The following is a 22,720-nucleotide window of genomic DNA, read 5'->3' as shown; positions in this document are numbered from 1 at the left end:
ACACAGCAAAGTTACAAATTTTTACCACCCCCGTACCTTTTTAAAACACCCCCCCCAATACCTTTAAAAACATACCCCGCCCGCTCCAGCGTACCTTTTAAAAACACTCTTATAGCCTGGTGGTCCAGCGTGTATCGGCACAGACAGGCGCTAGCTTTCCGTGTTGCTGCCTGGGCCCGCCCTACTTCCTGAATGGCTGCCATCAGTTCTCATAGTAACATAGTAACATAGTTACTATGAGAACTGATGGCAGCCAATCAGGAAGCAGGGCGAGCCCAACCAGCAACGTGGAAAGCTGGTTGCGAGAACTGATGGCAGCCAATCAGGAAGCAGGGCGGGCCCAACCAGCAACGTGGAAAGCTGGTTTCTGCCCGTGCTGATACACGCTGGACCACCAGGCTATGAGTGTTTTTAAAAGGTACGACCGGACGGGGCGGGGTGTGTTTTTAAAGGTATGGGGAGAGGCAGGGGGTGTTTTTAAAAGATATGGGGGGAGTATAACTTCCTTCTGGTTTGGGGTTTTCCTCCTTGGTGAGCTGGGAGGGGTTCTTTGACAGCCTGGTTGCTTCCCCCTAGTTCAAACAAAACATTTTCTCTCTCTCTCTTCTCTTTCTCTCTTCTTCCAGGCTTTGGTTTTGGGTGAGTGGTTGGTGTGGAGGGTTTATTAGCTGCAGTTTGCTTGCTAGGTTGACAGTAGAAGGATACTAAGTGGTGCTTTATTCCTTTTTCGGGCCTATCAGACTCAAGGGACTTTCTGCTGGTACTGTTTGGGATTGTTGGGAGGGAGGGCACCAAAGGGGGATGTAATGTAATATTTGATGATGAGGATGATTTTCTTCACAGCTATTGCTCATTTCTTTGTTCAATTGCTGCTTGTTACCTATTGTATTCACTCTCATCAATAAAAATGATTTATACATAAAAGGTATGGGGGCAGGGGTATTTTTAAAAGGTACGGGGGGGATTTAAAAAGGTACTGGGGGGAAAGGGTGCAGAGCCTGGCAGGGAGGGGGGACGGGGGGCAGAGCCTGGCAAGGAGTGAGGGGGGCTGGGTGCAGAGCCTGGGTTCAGAATGTATTTTTCTTGTTTTCCTCCTCTAAATCTAGGGTGCATCTTATGGGCAGGTGCGTCTTATGGAGCGAAAAATATAGTAGTCCTTTTACTGTGAGAAGCTAAATGTATGGATGTTCGCTAATCTGCCATGGGTGTGCCTATTTTAACCTAGCCTGCACATACTTCTAGGGAAGTGATTTCAGAGATAAATTTGTTTTGGTTAATAACTTTGAAAATTGCCCTTAGCTGTAATTTTCTGATTGTTTGGACCATCTGCTGGATTCTGAAAAACGTGCAGGTGGGAAAGTTAGACCCAGCAGTTCTTGTGAATCTATCTCGGATGTGTGACTGTAAAACTTTGAAATATCCCTGTTTTAGTATAGCATTCTAAAGTATTTTTTGATGATGGGTTCTGTGAATTTATTAATGATGCTTGTTGAATACCATGTTGAAAGTTTTTGGGAATCCTTTTAATAATCATGGGATCCACAAGAAGTTTGGGTGAGAAACACAAGGTATTCTTTGTTTTTCTTAAAGATGCAACATAGAGCAGTGCTTCTCAACACTCAGTGGAGATGCATTATGCCAGTTTGGGTCTTCAGTATGCATGAGATAGTTATCTCTGCTATATTCAGATTTGTCTTGTGCATATTCACTGTGGTGGTTTTAAAAATCTGACTGGCTAGATGTTCCTCCAGGAGAGGTTGAGATGTGCTGATGTGTCTGTTAATGCTCATAAGGTTGCATTTCATTCTGGGGATAACTGCTACGTTAGCCAAGCCATCCCTTGATTTGGGCTCTCAAATAATAAACTTGCTGTTTCTTTTCTTGTCTTTGCTCTCTCTCATTACTGTACTCCTTTTTGTTTTCCAGTGACTTAGCTTTACGGAATTGTTTTCTTACATCTGATTTAACAATAAAAATAGGAGATTATGGAATAGGATTCAGTAGATATAAGGTAAGCTATGGTTTACATGCTTGTCTATATTTCAGAAATATATTGAAACTGTGAAACATGGAATATTTTATAGTTTACCCAGAGGAAGGCCTGTTCTAATAGCTGCCGGCAACCAGAAAGTATATAGAATTAGGGCAGAGAGGAGAGAGATCCAAGGTGTAGGAGGAGGAAGATAGTGAGGTGAACCAAGATCTGAGCAGGAAGTGTGCCGATTTGTTGCCTGTGACCTGAAGGAGATTCCCACAAACTCTGCAGCACACTTTGTTGAAAAACGCTACTGTATACTTTCAACACTGTCTTTTGTCTTGCCTCAGGCTCATTCCCTCTTTAAAATTCTCTCAGGTCATCTACTCCCCACCAGAACATTATTTTGACTCTCTTCTCACACACATCACCTTTACTACCAGTTGGACTCAACTCTCTTCTCTCCCCACTCCCAAACATCCATACATCTTGTCTCCAGCTCATCTCCCCTTCCACACATGTCCCATTAGCTACTGCATCCTCCCCCTATGTCCCCTTAGGCCCATCTTCCTGAACGCCATCTATCGAACCTACCTCAAGGCGCTGTCTTTGCTGTACCACATAACTCTTGCATAGTGTGATCAGCTCGATGTCTGAAATACTGATGTGTTCTGAAAGCATTGCAAGAACAACACAGGACTTCTTGCACTACATGGCTCTTGCATCACACAGCCAATGGTGATAACAGCAGCTGCCTTTCAACTGTAGCTCCTCCTTCCACCGGCTTGGGAGAAATTGTGCATAGCAAGAGACAAGTTCTGCACCGCAGAGAAAATTCTGCACAAGTTTTGTTACCTGCAGTTATACAGAATTCCCTCAGGAGAAATTAGGATGGTATAGACAATAAAAGGTTCAGTTTTCAAAGTGTTTTGTTGTGTGCCTACAGCAGAAAGGCTTTTGAAAATATGAGTTTGTGTGTGTAGAAGAATAAAGAGTGCTTTACCTTGTTAAGCTTCTAAGGAAAACTTAGTTTATTTTGCTTGGTCATTTTCAAATGTTTATGTAAAATCATATTTTTATGTCAAAATACAGGAAGACTATGTAGAGACAGATGAGAAGAAATTAATTCCACTTCGATGGACTGCACCAGAACTAGTAACAAGCTTTCAAGACAAATTGGTGGTGGCAGCTCAAACGAAGTCTAGCAATATTTGGTAAGTGACAGTACAAGGTTTGAATTAGTGACGGGATGCTTTGTTGGAAAGTACTCTTTGTGCTTTCTGTGGCATTTGATACTCTCTTTGATTATTTATTGTTTATTTCCTGTTCCTGCTGACCTACTGATTCACAAGACTGCTGTAGGCATTAGTGTAGGCCCAGCCAGTTTCTACTGTAACGAATTAATTTTATCCGGTGGCAATTGCTAGGTTATGTCTTACTTTTGAACAATAAACATTTAGATTGTATAAAGCTGTCTTCAAAATGGAAAGTCATGTCTATGGAATTAGTAAAAGAAGGATTTTTCATTCAGTTAAGCAGATATTAAAGTTGATTCCCTTTTGTACACCTTTGATACAAATAACCACCTTTGTTCAAAATGCCTTACAAAAAATTTCTTGGATGTTGAAACATAAACTAAAATTGAATGTGGGTAAAACTAAATTCTTACTAGATAACAAACCTGATCCTTTGGTCGACCATAGTCTACTCATAATAGATCAAACCAAATATCCACTTTCTTCAGAAAAAGATGCTGGGAGTTTATCTGGATCAGACCTTGTCATTAGATTTGCATGTTAATTTTCTGACAACGAGCTCTCTCTTTTATTTAAAAAAAAAAAAAAATCAAAACACCTGAGACAAGGAAATATTTTGATGGTGATCAGTTCAGGTTACTGGTATAATCCTTATTTTTATCAAAACTAGATTATTGTAAAACTACCTATATAGGAGTGTTTAAACAAATTATTTGAAGATTAGACAATTCAAAACACTGCACTGCAACTAATATTTTCTGTATATAAACATGATAGAGTTTCAAAATTCTGTGTGGAACTTCATTGGTTACCTATGAAAGGGTGTTGAAAAGTTCTCATCCCAACCAACTTCTAAATTCTGAGCATTATTTTGACACTAGCTGAAAAAAGTGTTATCTTATTTTGCATAGTGTCAGTTTCCAGAATCGTAATATTATGATTTGACATTGTTTAAGATCATTGATTGAGCCATGTCAATGAAAAGGTGTAGAATTTTTCAAGTGTGGAACTCCGAGCCATCATGAAGTTTCTATTCCTGTACAAGAAAACTCCAAAGGAAATCTATGAATGTATGATGCAAGCATTGAGGGATCCTTTTACAAAGGTGCGCTAAGCATTTTAACACATGCACCGGATTAGCGCGCGCTAGCTGAAAATTTACCACCTGCTCAAAAGGAGGTGGTAGTGGCTAGCGTGCGTGGAAATTTAGCGCGTGCTATTCCGCGCGTTAAAACCCTAGCGCGGCTTTGTAAAAGGAGCCCTGAGTAACATGTGCCCATCGTCCTCCACAGTGAAGAAGTGATGTTCAAACTTTCAGCATGGAGTTTTGAGACCAAAGATATGCAGCAAGGTCTGGGAGGCTTCAGGCAGTCAGCTCCTGAGATTGTTGACTATGTCCATGACCTGATTTTGTCAGATCAGCAAATATCAGCTAAAACAATTGCCGAGACACTACAGATATTCAGGGAATGTGTTGGTGTATAATCCACGAGCAGCTGGTTATGCAGAAATTGTCAGCCAAATGGGTGCCCAAATGTATGAATGCTGATGAAAAACGATGTTGGGTGGACACTTCCAAGTTGATTTTGCAGCATTTTCAATGAGCTGTGCCAACTTTTTAGAATAATTAGTTACTGTTGATGAAACATGGTTTTCACCACTATGGTTCTGAGAAAAACAATAATCCGTACAATGGCGGCACTTAGGTTCTCTAAGGCCAACAAAATTCAAGACTCTGAAGTCATCAGGAAAGGTCATGGCCACAGTATTTGGGATCAGGAAGGTATTGTAATGACTATTTTCAAGGGGCCAAACAGTTAATGCAGGTTACTACTGTAACTTGCTGTGCCCATTAAAGGGAGGTATTGAAATAAAAAAAGAAAGGGAAGTTGCAGAAAGGAGTTTTTTTGCAAGGTAATGCACCTGCTCACAAGGCTGGCAAAACGATGGATGTTTTGACTCAGTTGGGGTTTGTGCATAGACAATCCACCCTACTCACCAGATTTATTTTTAATATTTATATACCACTTATAGCCTAAGTAGTTTACATTCAAGTATTCAAGAATTTTTCCTTATCTGTCATGATGAGCTCACAGTATTTAAATATTTATAGCCCGCATATCCAACAATTCTATGTGGCTTACAACAAGTAGTTTTAGTCACTTGGAACTTCCATATCTTTCCAAAAGGCTCACAATCTAGCTAAAGCACCTGAATAAACATTTATTTATATACTAAAGGTATAGGAGAAAAGAAACCAGAATTCATAAACAACTCCGGAAGGGATAAAACGAAAAAAACAAAATAGCAAAAATTAGACCAAAACAAAAATATATACGAGAATAAAATTAAAAGAAAAAAAAAAACTTGTCTTGGAAAAAATATAAAGAAAAAAGTAAATCATAGCATCAGTCCAATCCAATAAAGGACTCGGGGATGAGCAGCAGACTCTTCATTAGCCGGCCGACACCGGACTAGACCAGCACACCTCCATCGAAGCACCCAACCCCCTGACACTGGAATCAGGCCAACGGGCCGCCGCCGAATCAAATTCTGCATCTGAGGAATAGCCATCAACAGTGGAGAAGCGGTGGCTGCGATATGAGGCAGCTGAAAACAGGACCTTCCCCAGTGAGCCAAAGCAGGAAACTGAGGCAGGAGAAAGTCAAGACCCAGAGCTAAGAGCAGGTCCCGGAAGAAGAGGCAGGCCAGGGAAAGTCTCCCAACACCGTCAGCAGCTGGTTACACAACACTCGGGCTTTGTCAATCGAACTGTGCCGCTGGGGAGCTGATGGAGGCAACTAACCGCACCCCGCCGACAGCACCACAAGCTCCATCTATAGGGAAGTGATACAACATCCCACCCCAGCGGCCTCTGGAGGGAGGAAGTCATTGTCATGGTCATCAGGAGCCACGCTGGATCCCTGCCAACCTTGAAGGAGAAATCAGATCCATTCACCAGAGCCAACATCACACAAGTGCCACCATGGAACCAGCACAATAGTAGATAGGAGGCCCTTTGACCATTGGACCAGAGCCAACGGCCAAACCGTAAAACTAGTGATGTCAAAATTAAAGCCTGGCGGCTTCAGACCATAAGACCAGGTCAAAATAAAGCAAACAAATGAATAATATATCAAACAAAAAATGCAAAACAAAGCACAAAAAAAAGATAAATGGTGATAGCCACCACAGTTGACCTAGCCAGGTGCCATCTTGAAAAAAAATATACCTGGGGCAATGGGAGATTGAGTGACTTGCCCAAGGTTATAAGGTGCAGCATGGGATTTGAACCAACAACCTCAGGGTGCTGAGGCTGTAGTTCTAACCACTGTTCTCCATCTGACTATTTTCTATTTCCAAACCTTAAAAATAGTTTGAAAGGGCAACAAATTTTGTATGATTCAGAAGTAATTGCAGCAACTGAGCAATATTTCAGTGACCGGACATCAGAGTATTTTTTGGAAGGATTACAAAAACTTCAGACACAATATGCCAAGTGTATTGAACTTAGGGGTGAATATGTGGATTAACTTGTAAGTTTCATGGCTCCACGCCATTCCCTTCTTGGTTGGGCTGAGAACTTTTCAATACCCCCTCATATAGAGGCCAGAATTAAGTTTAAATTCTCTTTGATGTTTAAAGTTTTAAATGGGGACTGTCTGGAATATTTTCTATCTCACTTGGAATTTACTATTCCCATCAGAAATAGACATTTTAATAATTCACCTTTCACCTCTCCCTCTTTGAAAGGAATTAAGAGATTTAAGCTTTATGGAAAATTGTTGGGCGCCTTAGTACCAAAACTTTGGAAGGAATTTGCTTACCTTATTTAAAAGTCGTATATTAACATTTAGATCTTAACCATTTACTTTAATAATGTATATGCATTACTTCAGAAAAATGTTAGCTTTACATTGGTTCCTTTGTTTTGAACTATACTATATTATATACAAGGGTAAATCAATAAGTAAAGGCAAAATATATTTAATTGCTTTTCAACTGTGAGCAATTGAACATATCACTTTTCAACAAATGCATGGGGCTATCGTTCAACTAGCTTTTGCATTCCTGCAGAGAAGGATTTCGGCTGCTCCTGAAGCCAGGTGAGCATTGCTTCCTTTACTTCATGCTTTTGTCTTTTGTTCTCGGGGTTGCAGTGATGCACCCATGTTTCATCACCGGTGACAGTTCTCTCCAGAATACTCGGATCTTCATACCATCTCAGGAACTGGGTTGCAACCTCCACATGCTGTTGCTTGTGCAGATCAGTAAGCTGTTTGGGAACCCATCGTTCAGACTTCCCTGTATCCCAAGTCATCATGCATTATGGCAAATGTAAATCCGTATCTGATATCCAAATTTGAGACACCGTTATCTTCTCTAATCAAGGCATCTGCCTTGTCAATGTGCTCTTGTTTGTGTGATGTTGATGGGCGACCAGAACGACCTTTGTCGGTTACACCTGTTCTTCCCGCTTTAAACCTGTTTACCCACTAATAAACCTTTCATTGATTCATGGTGCTATGTCCATACTGAGTCAGTATCTGGCGGTGAATTTCCACAGGTTTCACTCCCTCTGCCCCAAAAGAGCACACTACTACACTTTGTTCTTTGATGGAGCAATCTTGCAATGGAGCATCCATGTTTCTGGCCTCATGGCTGCCACAATACTAAAGACTGAGGGCTGCACTATGTAGGCAATGTACAAATTCATATAGTGATGGTGTTATATAAGTGTAATTTAATGTTTAGCTTATGTATATATTTCCTTGGGAGTGGAGGGGGGGCAGGACCACATGTTAAGTCTCAGGACAAAATATAAATATGCAAAGTTAGATCACTGACTAGTGCTGAGAACCATCCAGGCTCTGCAGCAATAATAGCTTACAGGAATACTTAATTTTGTAAGCCAAGTTCATATTGGAGTTGGCATTGGCAATATAAAACCCCAACAAGCTCTGCCTGAATTCAAGTAAAAACGGGTTCTGTGAGTTTTCAGTGCAAGCAGAGAGAGTTGCCTGACTTCAAAATACCATTTGAGAAGTATGAACTCCCCTCCCCCCCCTAAAATCATAAATTGGGAATCTTGGGATATTGCCAGGCTCATCACTCACTCTAGTCCTGCTAGACTACTGTAATTCCCTACATTGGTCAAATAAAAGATTTGCACCAACTCAACTAATGACTGAGAGGGTTGCAGACAGCTTGACTGCATTATACCCTCTCTCAAAAACTGCATTGGCTATGAGAACCTTAAAAGGCCAAATTTAAAGCTCTCATTTTTCAAGACCTTCAGGCTAAATGGACCAGAGTATCTAAATAAGTTGGTCCTCTACACACCTTGAGGCCTTTTAAGATTCTCTCAAGAAGTATCATCTGTACTCTCATCAAGGGAAATCACACAATGTGTAATGCCTGTCAACAAGCTGCTTAAGTACTAGCTCTCACACTTGGGTATAGCCCTTTGAGAGTGTGTTCCAAACTCCCTCTTCTTGAAGAAGCAAGTGAAACCCTGTCTTTTCCCAACCCTGTAATGCCTTTGGTGACTAACCACTCACTCTGTTTGGAATCTGTAATACTGAAATTTCTACAAAGTTTCTTTTTGCTTTGTAATTTTATTTGAAAAGCCAATTTTAAAAAACAAAACATGCCTTGAAATTATTTGCATTTTTAAAGAATAGACTTAATGGTAGTTTGAAAGAGCAGTTTTAAAATGCTTTTACTGTTATGTGATATATAAAGTTCTTTTCTTGTTTCCTTATTACTAGGTCTCTTGGGATAACATTATGGGAACTTTTTGACAAAGCCATCCAACCTTATTCACACTTATCTGATAGAGAGGTCCTAGCCCACGTTATAAAAGAAAACCAGGTTAAACTTTCTAAGCCACAGCTAGAGCAGCCTTACTCTGACAGATGGTAAGTTATTACTTGGCTTTGGACTATAAATTTTACTCGTACGTATGTGAAGTTCATAATTAATGGATATGAGAGATTCCTATGTACTGAATGTGAAATGTCTCTGTTCCAATATTATATGCCAGCTAAAAGAGTCAGAAACGTGTTGAAACTTCAGATAATTCAAAGAGTGACAAACTGTGGGTGTCGCTGATGGTAGTGAATTATTGCTTATAGATAATAGGCTTCTGTAGAGTTGCAGATATCTTTTCCTTAGGTTTACAAGCTCCTACTCGTTCTTGGCTGTTGCTGGGGAGCATGAGAGAACTGGAAAGAGGTTCTCACACTTGCATATTTTGCACCACCTTCCAAGTGGGAGTTGTAGGCTTGCTGTCTAAGACCCTCAAGGTGCATGCTGATCTCATTGTCTGGTTAAAGAAATACAGTTCTGGCTTTGTTGGAGAACACCTCCCTTCAGCAACGAATGGCCAAGGATTTAAGAAACAGTTGTAAGTCCATTACTTAAAACATTGGTTGTGGATTAGGAATTGGTTAACAGATAGAAAATAGAGGGTAGGGTTAAATGATCATTTTTCTCAGTGGAGGAGAGTTAACAGTGGAGTACTTGGACCGGTGCTATTTAACTTATTTATAAATGATCTGGAAATTGGAACAATGAATGAGGTGATTAAATTTGCAGATGACACTAAACTGTTCAAAGCTGTTAAAACGCATGCAGATAGGAAATTGGAAGACTGGGCATCCAAGTGGCAGATGAAATTTAACATGGACAAATGCAAAGTGATGCACATTGGGAAGAGGAAGAATAACCACAAATCAAATACTAGAGAAGTGTGTAATAACCAGTAAAACTGCAAAATCACTTCCTTGCACACCTATATCAAAATATTATTTTATGCCATGCCTCAGAGACCAAAGAATCAGACAACACTTGTCGAATCTTATATCGGTCGGAACTCTCAATCATTGGCAAAAAATGCCATTTTTTGCCAATGATTGAGAGTTCCGACCGATATAAGATTCGACAAGTGTTGTCTGATTCTTTGGTCTCTGAGGCATGGCATAAAATAATATTTTGATATAGGTGTGCAAGGAAGTGATTTTGCAGTTTTACTGAAGAGGAAGAATAACCCAAATCACAGTTACAGGATGCTAGGGTCCACCTTGGGTGTCATTGTAGACAATACGATGAAACCTTCCACCCAATGTGTGGCGGTGGCCAAAAATCAAACAAGATGCTAGGAATTATTTTTTTAAAAGTGATGGTTAACAAGACTAAGAATGTTATACTGCCTCTGTATCACTCCATGGTGTGACCTCACCTCTAGAGTATTGTGTTCAATTCTGGTCTCCTTATCTCAAGAAAGATATAGTGGCACTAAAAAGGTTAAAAAAGAGCAACCAAAATGACAAAGGGGATGGAACTCTCTTGTATGAGGAAAGACTTAAAAGGTTAGGGCTCTTCAGCTTGGAGAAGAGACGGCTGAGGGGAGATATGATTGAAGTCTACAAAATCCTGAGTGCAGTAGAATGGGTACATGTGGATCAATTTTTCACTTTGTCAAAAATTACAAAGACTAGGGGACACTCGATGAAGTTACAGGGAAATACTTTTAAAACCAATAGGAGGAAATATTTTTTCACTTGAAAATAGTTAAGCACTGGAACACGTTGCCAGAGGTGGTAAGAGTGGATAGTGTAGTTGGTTTTAAGAAAGGTTAGGACAACTTCCTGGAGGAAAAGTCCATAGTCTGTTGAGAAAGGCATGGGGGAAGCCACTGTTTGCCCTGGATAGGTAGCATGGAATGTTGCTACTCTTTGGGTTCTGGCCATGTGCTAGTGACCTGGACTAGCCACTGTGAGAACGGGCTACTGGGCTTCATGGACCATTGGTCTGACCCAGTAAGGCTATTCTTATGTTCTTATGGTTGTCGGTGCCTAGAAGGCAAAGAGGTCAGTCAGCCAGTATAGTCTGTGTTCCAGAGAATTTAGGGACCTAGGTATCCCAGGACAAGCAGGTAGCTTAGTCTCACATGTGGGTGATGTCATCCATGGGACCCCAATGCGGACAGCTGCAAAAGCATTTTGCTTAGAGAACTTTAGAAAGCTTGCGACTGACCGCACCGCATATGCATGAGTGCCTTCCCACCTGATGCAGGGCGCGCGTCTCCTCAGTTTCTGTTTTTCCGTGGAGCTAAGAAGTTGACTTTTCAACTATTCATTTTATTGCCTTGCCTTCCCTCTCACACATAATTTTTCTTTCTGATTATAATTGTTTTCTTTAGTATGTCGTTTCATTAAAAAAAAACAAAAAAAAAACCCCCAAAACAAAAGCACGAGTTTCTTTCCCTAACAGGTTTCTTGTCGTCCAGGCCTCTTTACATCGCCTCAGCCTCGGATTAAATTTTGGCTTCGGCGGTTTCCTCGTCAGTGTCTTCCCTATATTTAGGTATCTTCACTCGTCTTAAAGAACACTAGAGGACTGTGTCGCAAGTCATTATGACATTGAGTACATTCGTGCCAACTTTACTGCGACCACCTTGCGTCTCAGGTACCGGCAGGCAGGCCTGCCTGACAAGTACCAATGTCTTACATCTGCCACCAGTAACGACAGAGTACCGATGCTGCCGATTTTGCAGATTTATACCGAGGGTACTAAAGGATACTAATTTCAAAATTCAATGGTATCAGTGCTTCTGACCATACCAGCAACACTAGTACTGCCTCCTCTTATCCCACTGTCTTTCAACTCCTCCAGTCCCGATTCCTCCAGAACTGCCCAAAGGCTTAAACTAGCCTTCCCCTCTCCACGCGGCATCCACTATTCAGGCAAACTGGGAAAATCCCTTCTCTTCAAAATCACAGGTCTTTGGAACGTCCTCACCACCCCGCTGAGGAACCTGAGCTCCCTTCAGTTATTCCGCAAACAACTGAAAACCTGGCTTTTCAGCAAATTGTAGCTCTATCCTTCCCCCCTTTCTCTCCCCCCTTCTACACATAAGTTCATGTAATCCTTTTTCTTCTTCTCTACCCACTATTTTAAGTTCTTGTAAACCGTGTCGAGCTCCATTCTCATGGAGATGATGCGGTATATAAACTTAAGGTTTAGATTAGATTAGATTAGTAAGATGAGCATCCAAGCCCCAGATTTCGGGGCAGGCATTCCAAATGCAGTTTCATGCTCTCTTCACTTGGCATTTTTCAACAGTACTGGGAAGCCGATGTCATACTGAGGGTACCAAGGGTGTAGAACATGATATGATGCCACAGGTACCGCCAACAATAAATTGTCATTCCTCCTGTTTCTTTTTTCAATCCTGATGCAACATCCATACAGCGTTTTTTCACTTTGTTGTGTTGACAGGTGATTCCATATGGGCCTTTATTTTTCATTTCATTGAACCGTTACAGACCACCTTTTTAAAAAATAAACAAAAAAAAACCTGAACTAACCTATAGCCCCTACAGCCAGGTCAGATTTCCCACCCTTAACGGTAGAGGCAATCCAACATTACAGGGTATACACATGATAAATCCCTTATCATATTAGAAATGTCCAAATCAGCAGAACTGGTTGAAAGAGAAAAAACAGAGTGGGTTTAAATGGTCAATATTCTCAATGGAGAAGGGTAAATAGTGAGGTTCCCAGGGGTCTGTGCTGGGACATCTGCTTTTTAACACATTTATCAATGATCTCTAGATGGGGATAACTAGTGATAGAATTAAATTTGCTGAGGACACAAGAGGATTGTGAAAAATGCAGGAGGACCCTGGGAGACTGGGCATCAAAATGTCAGATGATGTTTAACGTGAGCAAGTGCAATGTGATAAATGTGGGAAAGAGGAACCTATACTATAGCTATATGATGCAGAGTTCCACGTTAGGAGTCACTGCCCAGGAAAAGGATCTAGGTGTCATAATTGAGGATACATTGAAACCCTCAGCACAGGGACAGATTCTTCAGACTGTGGGGAACCACAAGTACCAGGGGTCACTCAGAGAAACTGAAAGGGGACAGGTTTAGAACAAATACTAGGAAGTTCTTTTTTACCCAGAGGGTGGTGGGCACATGGAATACGCTTCTGGAGGTTGTGATAAGCCAGAGCACATTACAGGGGTTCGAGGAAGGTTTGGATAGGTTCTTAAAGGATAAGGGGATTGAGGGGTACAGATAGAAGTAGAGGTAGGTTATAGAAATGATCAGGAACCACTTCACAGGTCATGGACCTGATGGGCCGCCGCGGGAGCGGGCCGCTGGGCGCGATGGACCTCTGGTCTGACCCAGTGGAGGCAACTTCTTATGTTCTTAATGTGTGGCAGCAGCTAAGAAAGCAAATAGAATGTTAGGAATTATCAGGAAAGGAATGGAAAACATAGATGAAATGTTATAATGTCCTTGTATTCTATGGTATGGCCGCAGCTCAAATACTGTTAGCAATTCTAATAGCCATATCACAAAAAAGATAGTGGAAAAGGTACAGAGAAGGGTGACAAAAATGATAAATTGAATGGTATGACTTCCCTAGAAGAAAGGCTAAAGTGGCTAGGGCTTTTCAGCTTGGAGAAGAAACAGCTCAGGGGTGATTGTAATGTATTTTTAAGTCAATTGTATTTTATTCACTGATTTCACAGTTCTTCTATATGTGAACCGCCTAGAACTATGTGGTGTGGCAGTATACAAAAATAAAATTATTATTAGAGGTCTATAAAATATTGTGGAGTGGAAAAGGTAGCTGTGAATCACTTGTTTGTTCTTTCCAAAAAACACTAGGACTAGGGGGGGCATGTGATGAAGTTACTAAGTAGTAGATTTAAAACAAACTGGAGAAAATGTCTTCATACAATGTGTAAGTTGTTGCCAGAGAATGTGGTGAAATCAATTAGCTTAGTGGGGTTTTAAAAAAGTTTGGATAATTTCCTAAAAGAGAAGTCCCTAGGCCATTATTGAAATGGCTTTGGAGAAATACTGCTTGTTCCTAGGATAAACAGCATCAAATCTATTTTACTACTTAGATTCTTGCTAGGTACTTGGGACCTGGGTTGGCCACTGTTGGAAACAGGATACTAGGCTTGATGGACTTGTGTACTTATGTACTTATGGACCTTTGGTCTATTCCAGTATGGCAATTATGTTCCAAGGTGTATATTGTTATTCTAAATGCATGCATGACCATCCAAACCACCCAAAATGATGACTTCTTTACATTTTGATGTGCTGTGGCATACATGTACGTCTGTGCTAAAATTGCATACTTATATATGCCTGTAGATGTTTTCCATGTGTAAATGTTGTGTAACTAATACCTCCTTTGCTTAAGTCGCATACAGTTATATCACAATAGGACTTGGAAATTTAAAAAACCCAAGTCAGCTCTCCTAATTCATAGTAACTGTAGATGACCAGGGGAGTTGGATTTAGTGATATGTAGCTAATCCTTCATGTTCTTATTGTTTTAAACTGAAAATGCTTGTGTATGCATTTTTAAAGATACACAAGATCAGTGGAGAACATGTTCCGTGCAAATTACCTTGACAAAGACCTGTTTAACATATATTGAATTATACTGTAAACATTGGACAGCCTAAAGAGCAGGCGCTTTTTAGCTTCCTCCTTTCTTTTTCTTAAATTATCTTTGATTACTGATACTGATCGTAGTGATGACCCTGAAATGCTATATAATATCAAGACAATAATTTAGTAAGTACTAGCAACAGAATTGACAGTGGCATGTAGAAGTCTCTCTCTCTTGTATTTTAAATTACTTGATATAAGGTCATAAATTGGACTCGTGAAGTCTCTTAATTGGCAGTACTGTTGCTAAATTGTGGAGAGTGACTATTCTTTTGTTGTTTTATGCAGGTATGAAGTCTTGCAGTTTTGCTGGTTATCGTATGACAAAAGGTTGACAGCAGAGGAAGTCCATAGACTATTAACATACCTTCGCATGCAGAGCCAAAAGGATTCAGAAGTTGATTTTGAGCAGCGATGGAATGCTCTTAAGCCAAACACTAACAACCGTCAGTCATCGACAAATAACTCTGCATTTCCTATCCTGGATCATTTTACAGGGGATAGGCTGAACCATGAAATGGATGAGGTTCTTACAGTAACTGAAACAAGTCAAGGACTCAGCTTTGAGTATGTGTGGGAAGCAGCGAAACATGATCATTTTGAGGAACGCAATCATATTGATTCGGACACAGAATTGAATTATAAAAGCATCATCTTCTCTGTTCCTGTAGATGTTTTTGAGAAGACAGTTTTAGAACATCAGCATGAAAATAGTCAGGGCGTGCCTCCTGAGGTGCCTGGAGAGGTTCCTGTTTTTGATGCTCACAATCTTTCTGTTGGAAATGAATACTATATTCAGTTAGAAGAACAAGGTGGAAACAGTTTGCATTTTGATCATCAGCCATCCATTCAACATTCCAAAGTTAATAGTCAAGGGATTCTACAAAGCAAGAGCCCACAGTTCATGGTCCTTAATGAAGTTAATACTGAAGAATCCAGTACAGATATAGATTGTTTTCCATGTGGAACACATTCAAAGGAATATTTGAATTTGACTCAAAATTCTAATACCCATCTTCATAATAATTTGAAAGCTGGAGACCAGTCAAAATCGGCATTTGCATTTGACCCACACAAACTAAATACTAAGCACACAGAATCTGAGCCAATTCCTTTAAGTTCAGAGCTGGGAGTACTTAAGAAATCCCTTGTTACTCAGGTGGGAAGTTCAAGTCAGCTTTTTAAAAATGACACCTTTATCTTAGAAAATATGACTACACATTCTGATCTTGGGCCATTTTGTGACAAAGAGCTATCTGATAACTTCTTTTTTCTTCAAGAGAAGAATTTATTAGCAGATCCATTGTCTAACAAAAGCTATAGTAACTTTGTATCAGAAATTGGAAACAATGTTTTTACAAAGGATATACTTGAAACATCAAACCAGAACAGCTTAGAGGTTGAATTTAAATTAGCTGAAAACCAACCGGATTTCTCCTTGTTGCATAAGAATCTTAGTAGTGACAATGACAAACTGAACTATATCTTTGCAGAGAAAGACTTGAATGATTCTGCAGAGTCATATGCACTATTAAATATGAAAACACAGATACCCTTAGAGAACTCTGTTAAAGATGAAAAGCACAGTTCACTTCAGAATTTGGCTGGACTAAGCAGTGGACTTAATAAAAATAACATCTGTCACGTTGGTACTGCTGAAATATCATCCCCTAGTATTAGAAGTTTTAATCTCTGCCAAAATGTGGATTCAGGCACTGATGATGGTGTACCCCTTGGAGTGATGTGCAGTGAGGCCAAAAATCAAAACTTTAAAAAGGGTCCATTTGATGATGATGAAACTGAAGAATATGTACCACAAAGTAGTCTTGATGAAATCACTTTTTCTAGTGAAATCACTCTGAATAATAACCTTAATCAAGAACATGCAGTGAACCTGGACGACATGCATCCAGATGGTTTCCAGAATAAATCTGTTGTGTTAGACCACAACAGTGGTTATTTACCGGAGAGAAATGAGGGAATGAAGGAAAACTTAAGCCTGTCTCATAATCTTAAAAATGCCTCACGTGAAGTAGCATTAATGTCTGTGTTTTCTTCAGACTCCATAAGTCAAGACAGTCTGTTGGATGACAGTCCATCAGTTTCTGTGCAGACTTCAGAACATCCAGTTGAAACACCGGACTCTTTAGATTCATTGGATGTGCATGGAGTGTTGGAATCATTAGAATCCCACAGTCCTCAGAAACTGTTGCCCCCAGAGAAGCCTACTGATAGTGGCTATGAAACGGAAAACCTTGAGTCTCCTGAATGGACTTCCCATGCTGGTGATGTTGGCACTTTAAGCATGGACAAAGCAACTCATGATATTACAAATACATCTATTAATTCATTGCCTCCAACCCCCGTTATTATAATTTCTGAACCAACAGTTGGCCCAGGTATAGCAAATAACAAAGACAATTGTGAAATAACCATAAAGATGTTTACAAAAGGAAATCAGAATTCATATAGAGACTCTGCTTATTTTTCAGATAATGATTCTGAACCAGATAAGAAGCCAGATTATATCATAAATACATCAGCAGTACCTACATTAGATTTTGCATCTAATCAGTCTTGCCGTGATTTTGTGAACTTAACAAAAAGTATGGAAGAAAGCAATGTTGGAAGTGTTAAAGAACCAAAGCAATCTTTTGAAGGTGACTTAGATTTACTCATTAAACTACAAACATCGGAACAGCATGAAAATCTAGAGGTACAATCATCGGACCTCAGTGAACATACCATGCAGATGAATCCTTTGGTAGGGGCGAAAGAGATGCATTTAACATTATCAACAGATTTTGTAGATAGCTGTAGTGGAGAAGATTCTTCCAGTGACATCTCTATTATTAGCACTAATATGCCAGAACTTATTTCTCAAACAGACTTTACATCCAGTACTGGCCCATCAGGTTCCATAGATCTTTCTGATGCCTCATATACCACAGATATGGTCATTGAAAAGCCTTTGTCTGACTCCTACCACAACGAAGGGCACAAACTAAAGGAACCTGACATTGAAGGAAAATACCTTGGTAAACTTGATACATCAAGAATGCTAGGTTTGTCCGAAGATGGAATAGAAGGCATAGAGGCAGATGAAGAAGATGAGGAGAATAGTGATGATTCTGATGATGATATAAGAGCATTTCATATGCACAGTTATAGCTCTGACAGCGAGGATGACATTGTACACCCTGTGCCAGTTGTAATTACAGAAAAGGATGATGGAAAGAATTTAAAAAGTTTGTTGAAAATTCCAAAATCTGTTGCATTAGAAAGACATGCTGGTAACTTGAATAAAAACAAGAGAGAAGTAACCTTCTTTGATGATGTCACAGTCTACCTGTTTGATCAGGTATCCATGAATTCTAAGTGTCCTATACAGTTAAAATATGTAGCCAAAATATTGACCATTGCAGGATGTATATAATGTAAATATTACTTTTTGAACTACAAATTTAGAAGCAAGCATTTGTATTCCCCCAGTATCAAGAAATATGGGGGTTGGAATTTGTTAGGATGTGTGAAAATGCTGCTTTAAAATGAACATTAAGAAGGTAATGCTATAATGTGCTGCCTTGAATTAGGTTCCAACAAACAAAAAAGTCAAGTATGATGTCCAATTCAGCCACAACAGTTTTACTGAATAAATTCTGTCCCAACAAGGATCCTAGTTTCGGCAACTGGAATGCCTTCCTTAGGGGACAACAATATGTTGAAAACATGACTACATTGCATAAATGTATACCGTACAAACATATATTCACACAAAATAAAAGATAAAAATTGTCTGTCCATCAATGGAATCATAACAGCATTAGTAATAAATACACACAGAGTTGTAATAGACTTATTCAATTATAACATAAAAACATCATAGTTGCATGTAAAAGGCATGTGTTGCATCAAAATTGTTTGACCAAACAAAAGGATGCTTTAAACTAAAAACAAGTATGCATAAATTTTTAGCAATTACAAACTTCAATTAAGCATTTTTAGTAAATATGGAATGCAATAAGAACTATGGGCTCCTTTTACAAAGGTGTACTAGGGTCTTAATGCGCGCACTAGCCACTACCACCACCTTTTTTAGGAAATGGTAGATTTTTGGCTACCCCGCGTGTGCTAAAAACCCTAGCGCACCTTCGTAAAAGGAGCCCTATATGAAAGATTTCCACCAAGCTACTAAATATAGAGGACATTTAATAGGCAGAAACCAGGTGTGAACCAATTAAAAAAAATTTTGGGAGACAAAATCAGTTATCTATAAAATGTAGGACTGGTCACCATGATGATAATATCCAGAAATCGGCAAATTAACTAGTATATATAAATAAATTATGCCGAGAGGCGAAGCATGTGTAGTAATGGTGATCTATATTTAAAAAGATAACTATCACCCCAGGTGGATAGTGCGATATAAATTACACTATGAGTTAAAATATACCTGGATATTGACCGAAATTTACAAATATAGCAGGGCAAAACATTGGCCAGGTATTGGCGTCAGCATCACGGCAAGTTCTAAATAAAACAAATATTTAAATGGAACACAAGATGAAGAATGATTAAATAGACTTGCATTGGAGCCTGCAATACTCTTTGCCACGTTAGCGTTCCGCCAAAGAGATACATCAAGAAATCCACACTCACAAGGTACAATTTTGTGCGGAACCAAATGAGTTTTCCATAAATTAATATTCAAAAAGCGAACAAGGTGAACGTAATAGAGCCAATGTCTTTTCATTGTGAATCCGAAGTTAATGAGATGAAGAGTATAATTTGCACGCCTTATACCAAAAAATAACGAACTAGCATGTGCAAAAGATTTAATACGTAGAAATAAAAGCAAAGTATATGCCGGAAAGAAGGCCCCAGTAGTCATCATGCTCATTAGGTACAACTTATATCTAAACACAAGATTAAAAAAACCTTTTGAAACTACGCTTACATTGAACCAACTATCAATCATTTCAAAAGGTTTTTTAATCTTGTGTTTAATTTAGATATAAGTTGTACCTAATGAGCATGATGACTACCGAGGCCTTCATACTGACATGTTTTGCTTTTATTTCTTTGTATTAAATGTCTCTTGCACCTGCTAGTTCATTATTTTAGTATAAATTGTGAAAATTTTGCTCTTCTTCACATAACTTTGGATTCTCAGTGAAAAGCCATTGGCTCTATTATATTCACCTTTTGAATATTAATTTATGAAAAATTAATACGGTTTTGTGCACAACTATAACTTGTACACGTGTGGATTTTCTAGATCTATGTCTTTGGCAGAACGCTAATGAGGCAAGAGTTTTGCAGGCTCCTTTGCAATCTTGTTTATTTAATCATCTTGTGATCCATTTAAATATTTTTGTTTTATTTAGAACTTGCAGTGATGCTGACTTCAAGGCAATACCTGCCCAAAGTTTTTGGCCTGCTTATTTGTACATTTTGGTTAATATCCAGGTATGTTTTAACTCGTGGCATAATTTATATCACTGTACACTAGTGCTGCCTGATTCGCGATTCGAATCGATTCACCGATTCACTTCGGGTGAATCGATTCAAATCAATTTGTTTTGGGGAAAAAAATCGAACTTACCGATTCGTCGGCCCCCATGCTAGAGACCCGTTCGGGCTTTCCCTCTACCACCAGAGTCCTTCCATCTAATGTAACAACCGGTTTTGCAAAACCATAAGTTACATCAGAAGCAAAGACTCCGGTGGCAGAGGGAAAGCCCGAATGGACCTCTATGGGCAGATTGGCGGCAGTAAGGCTCTCTCCTACCCGGCTGGAAGTATTTCTCTTCTTCCCGGCCAAGCAAAAGTGGTGGTAGCGAATGCAATTCACTACCCTGCTGCTACTCTGGGCGTCTTCTCTCCATTTGGCCGCCCAAGTATAAAAATAAGTTTTCACTGAGGGCGGGCCACAGAGGATAGAAGACTCAAGGAGTGGTGACAGGAGTGGATCACTACTGCCACTGACAACTTGTTGTAACATCAGAATAAAAGTAGATGGGGAGAAGGAAGATGGACTTGGGGGAGTTGGTGGACTGGATGAGAGATGTCTATTCTATCTATCTATCTCTTCAATTTTCTATACCGTTCTACCAGGAGAGCTCAGAACGGTTTACATGAGTTTATTCAGGTACGCAAGCATTTTTCCCTATCTGTCCCAGCGGGCTCACAATCTATCTAATGTACCTGGGGCAATGGGGGAATTAAGTGACTTGCCCAGGGTCACAAGGAGCAGCGTGGGTTTGAACCCACAACCCCAGGGTGCTGAGGCTGTAGCTTTAACTACTGCGCCACACTCTCCCCTTGGGGAGAAGATGGATGGGAGAGATGAACTTGGTGGAGTGGGGGGAGATCATGGAGGGGAGATGGACTTGGGGAGAGAGATGGGGAGAAGATGGATGGGAGAGATGGACTTGGAAGGGGGGAGATGGACTTGGGGGAGATCATGGAGAGAGGAGATGGGGGAGGGATAGAAGAAATAATGGTTCTAAAAACAGGAGAGGGAGAGAGATGGTGGACAATGGGATTTAGGGAGAGAAATTGGACACAAGGGATGGTGTAAGGGGGGGTAGAGATACTGGATATGAGGGTAGTTAGAAAGAGAAAGGGAGAGCTGGTGGGGAAGGAGGGAGAGATGCTGGATGAAAGGGTAGTTTAGAAAAGGAGAGATGGTGGATCTGGGGATGATGGGATCCATCGCTGCAGTTATGGGAATAGAGACGAAAAAAAGGAAAGATGCTAGACCTCTGGGGGAGGGAAGGGGAGGACAGATATGGAAGATGGATGGTTACCACAGAAAAAGAAGAAAACGACAAATGGGCAAGAGACCCTGGCAAGCGAGTTATCAGAAGACATTTGTTGCAGAGCCTGGGACCAACATGATTTGAAAAATGACCAGACAACAAAATGCAGAAAAAATAATTTTATTTTTTATTTTGTGATTACAATGTGTCAGATTTGAAACTTATATCCTGCCAGAGCTGGTATTAGACTGTGAATGTGAGCTAGGATTTGAGAGAGGAACAGTATTTTTTGTTTGTTTATTTTGTTTACACCACAGTGCCAGTGTGGGTAGGAGAGGGCAAAGGAGGTGAAGACGCTATAAAATAAACCCACCAGGATGTTTGGAAAAAAACACCCAATTGGGCAAGAAAATCGAATATAATTGAAAAATCAATTCAATAGGCTGAATCAAATTGAAATATTTTTTCCTGAATTGGGCAGCACTACTGCCCACCTGTGGTGAGATATATATATATATATATATATATATATATATATATATATATATATATATATATATATATATATATATATATAAAATTTTTTTAATATAGATCACCATTACAACATATGCTTTGCTTCTCGTCATTATTTATATATACTAAATCATTTGCCAATTTCTGGGTATCTTATGGTGACCAGATCTACTTTTGAGCTTTATAGATAATTGATTTCATCTCCCCCCCCCAAAAAAAAAAAAATAAATATACTGGTTCACACCTGGTTTCTGCCTATTAAATATCCTCTGTATATAGTGGTTTGGTGGTGATCTTTCATGTAGTTCTTATTGCTCTTCCTTTTTAATAAAAATGTTTAATTGAAGATTCTTGTCATTAATAAAAATTTAATGTATGTTTGTTTTTAGTTTAAAGAATCCTTTAGTTCTTAAAAATTTTGATTTAACTATGATGTTTTTATGTTATAATTTAATGAGTCTATTACAACTTGGGTTGTATTATTATTATTGCTGTTATGGTTCTGTTTTTTTATCTTTTTATTTTGTGTGAATATACTTTTGTACTGTATATGTTTATGTAGACATGTTAACATATTTTGCTTTTAGTGCATTCCTTGAGGAAGGCATTCCAGTTGCGGAAACTAGGATCCTTGGGACATTTTATCCAATAAAACAGTTGTGGCTGGATTGGACATCATACTTGCCTTTTTTTGGGGAAAGGGTAAAATGCAGAC

At 39.5% G+C, this 22,720-nt stretch overlaps 1 protein-coding gene across 1 annotated transcript in view; it reads left to right on the top strand.

Annotated features, from left to right (window-relative positions):
• LMTK2 (lemur tyrosine kinase 2) overlaps window positions 1–22,720 on the top strand; it is a 104,653-nt gene that overhangs the window by 67,335 nt on the left and 14,598 nt on the right. The window contains exons 8-11 of the mRNA XM_033963404.1: window positions 1,927–2,011; window positions 3,068–3,189; window positions 9,003–9,152; window positions 15,014–18,086. Coding sequence (XP_033819295.1) covers window positions 1,927–2,011; window positions 3,068–3,189; window positions 9,003–9,152; window positions 15,014–18,086 — 3,430 coding nt within the window. The remainder of the gene's footprint in view (window positions 1–1,926; window positions 2,012–3,067; window positions 3,190–9,002; window positions 9,153–15,013; window positions 18,087–22,720) is intronic.

The sequence above is a fragment of the Geotrypetes seraphini genome, chromosome 11 (genome assembly GCF_902459505.1).
Source record: "Geotrypetes seraphini chromosome 11, aGeoSer1.1, whole genome shotgun sequence".
Lineage (NCBI taxonomy): Eukaryota > Metazoa > Chordata > Amphibia > Gymnophiona > Dermophiidae > Geotrypetes > Geotrypetes seraphini.
Note: the sequence above shows the minus strand (reverse complement) of the source record. Positions and strands in the feature narration are given on the sequence as shown.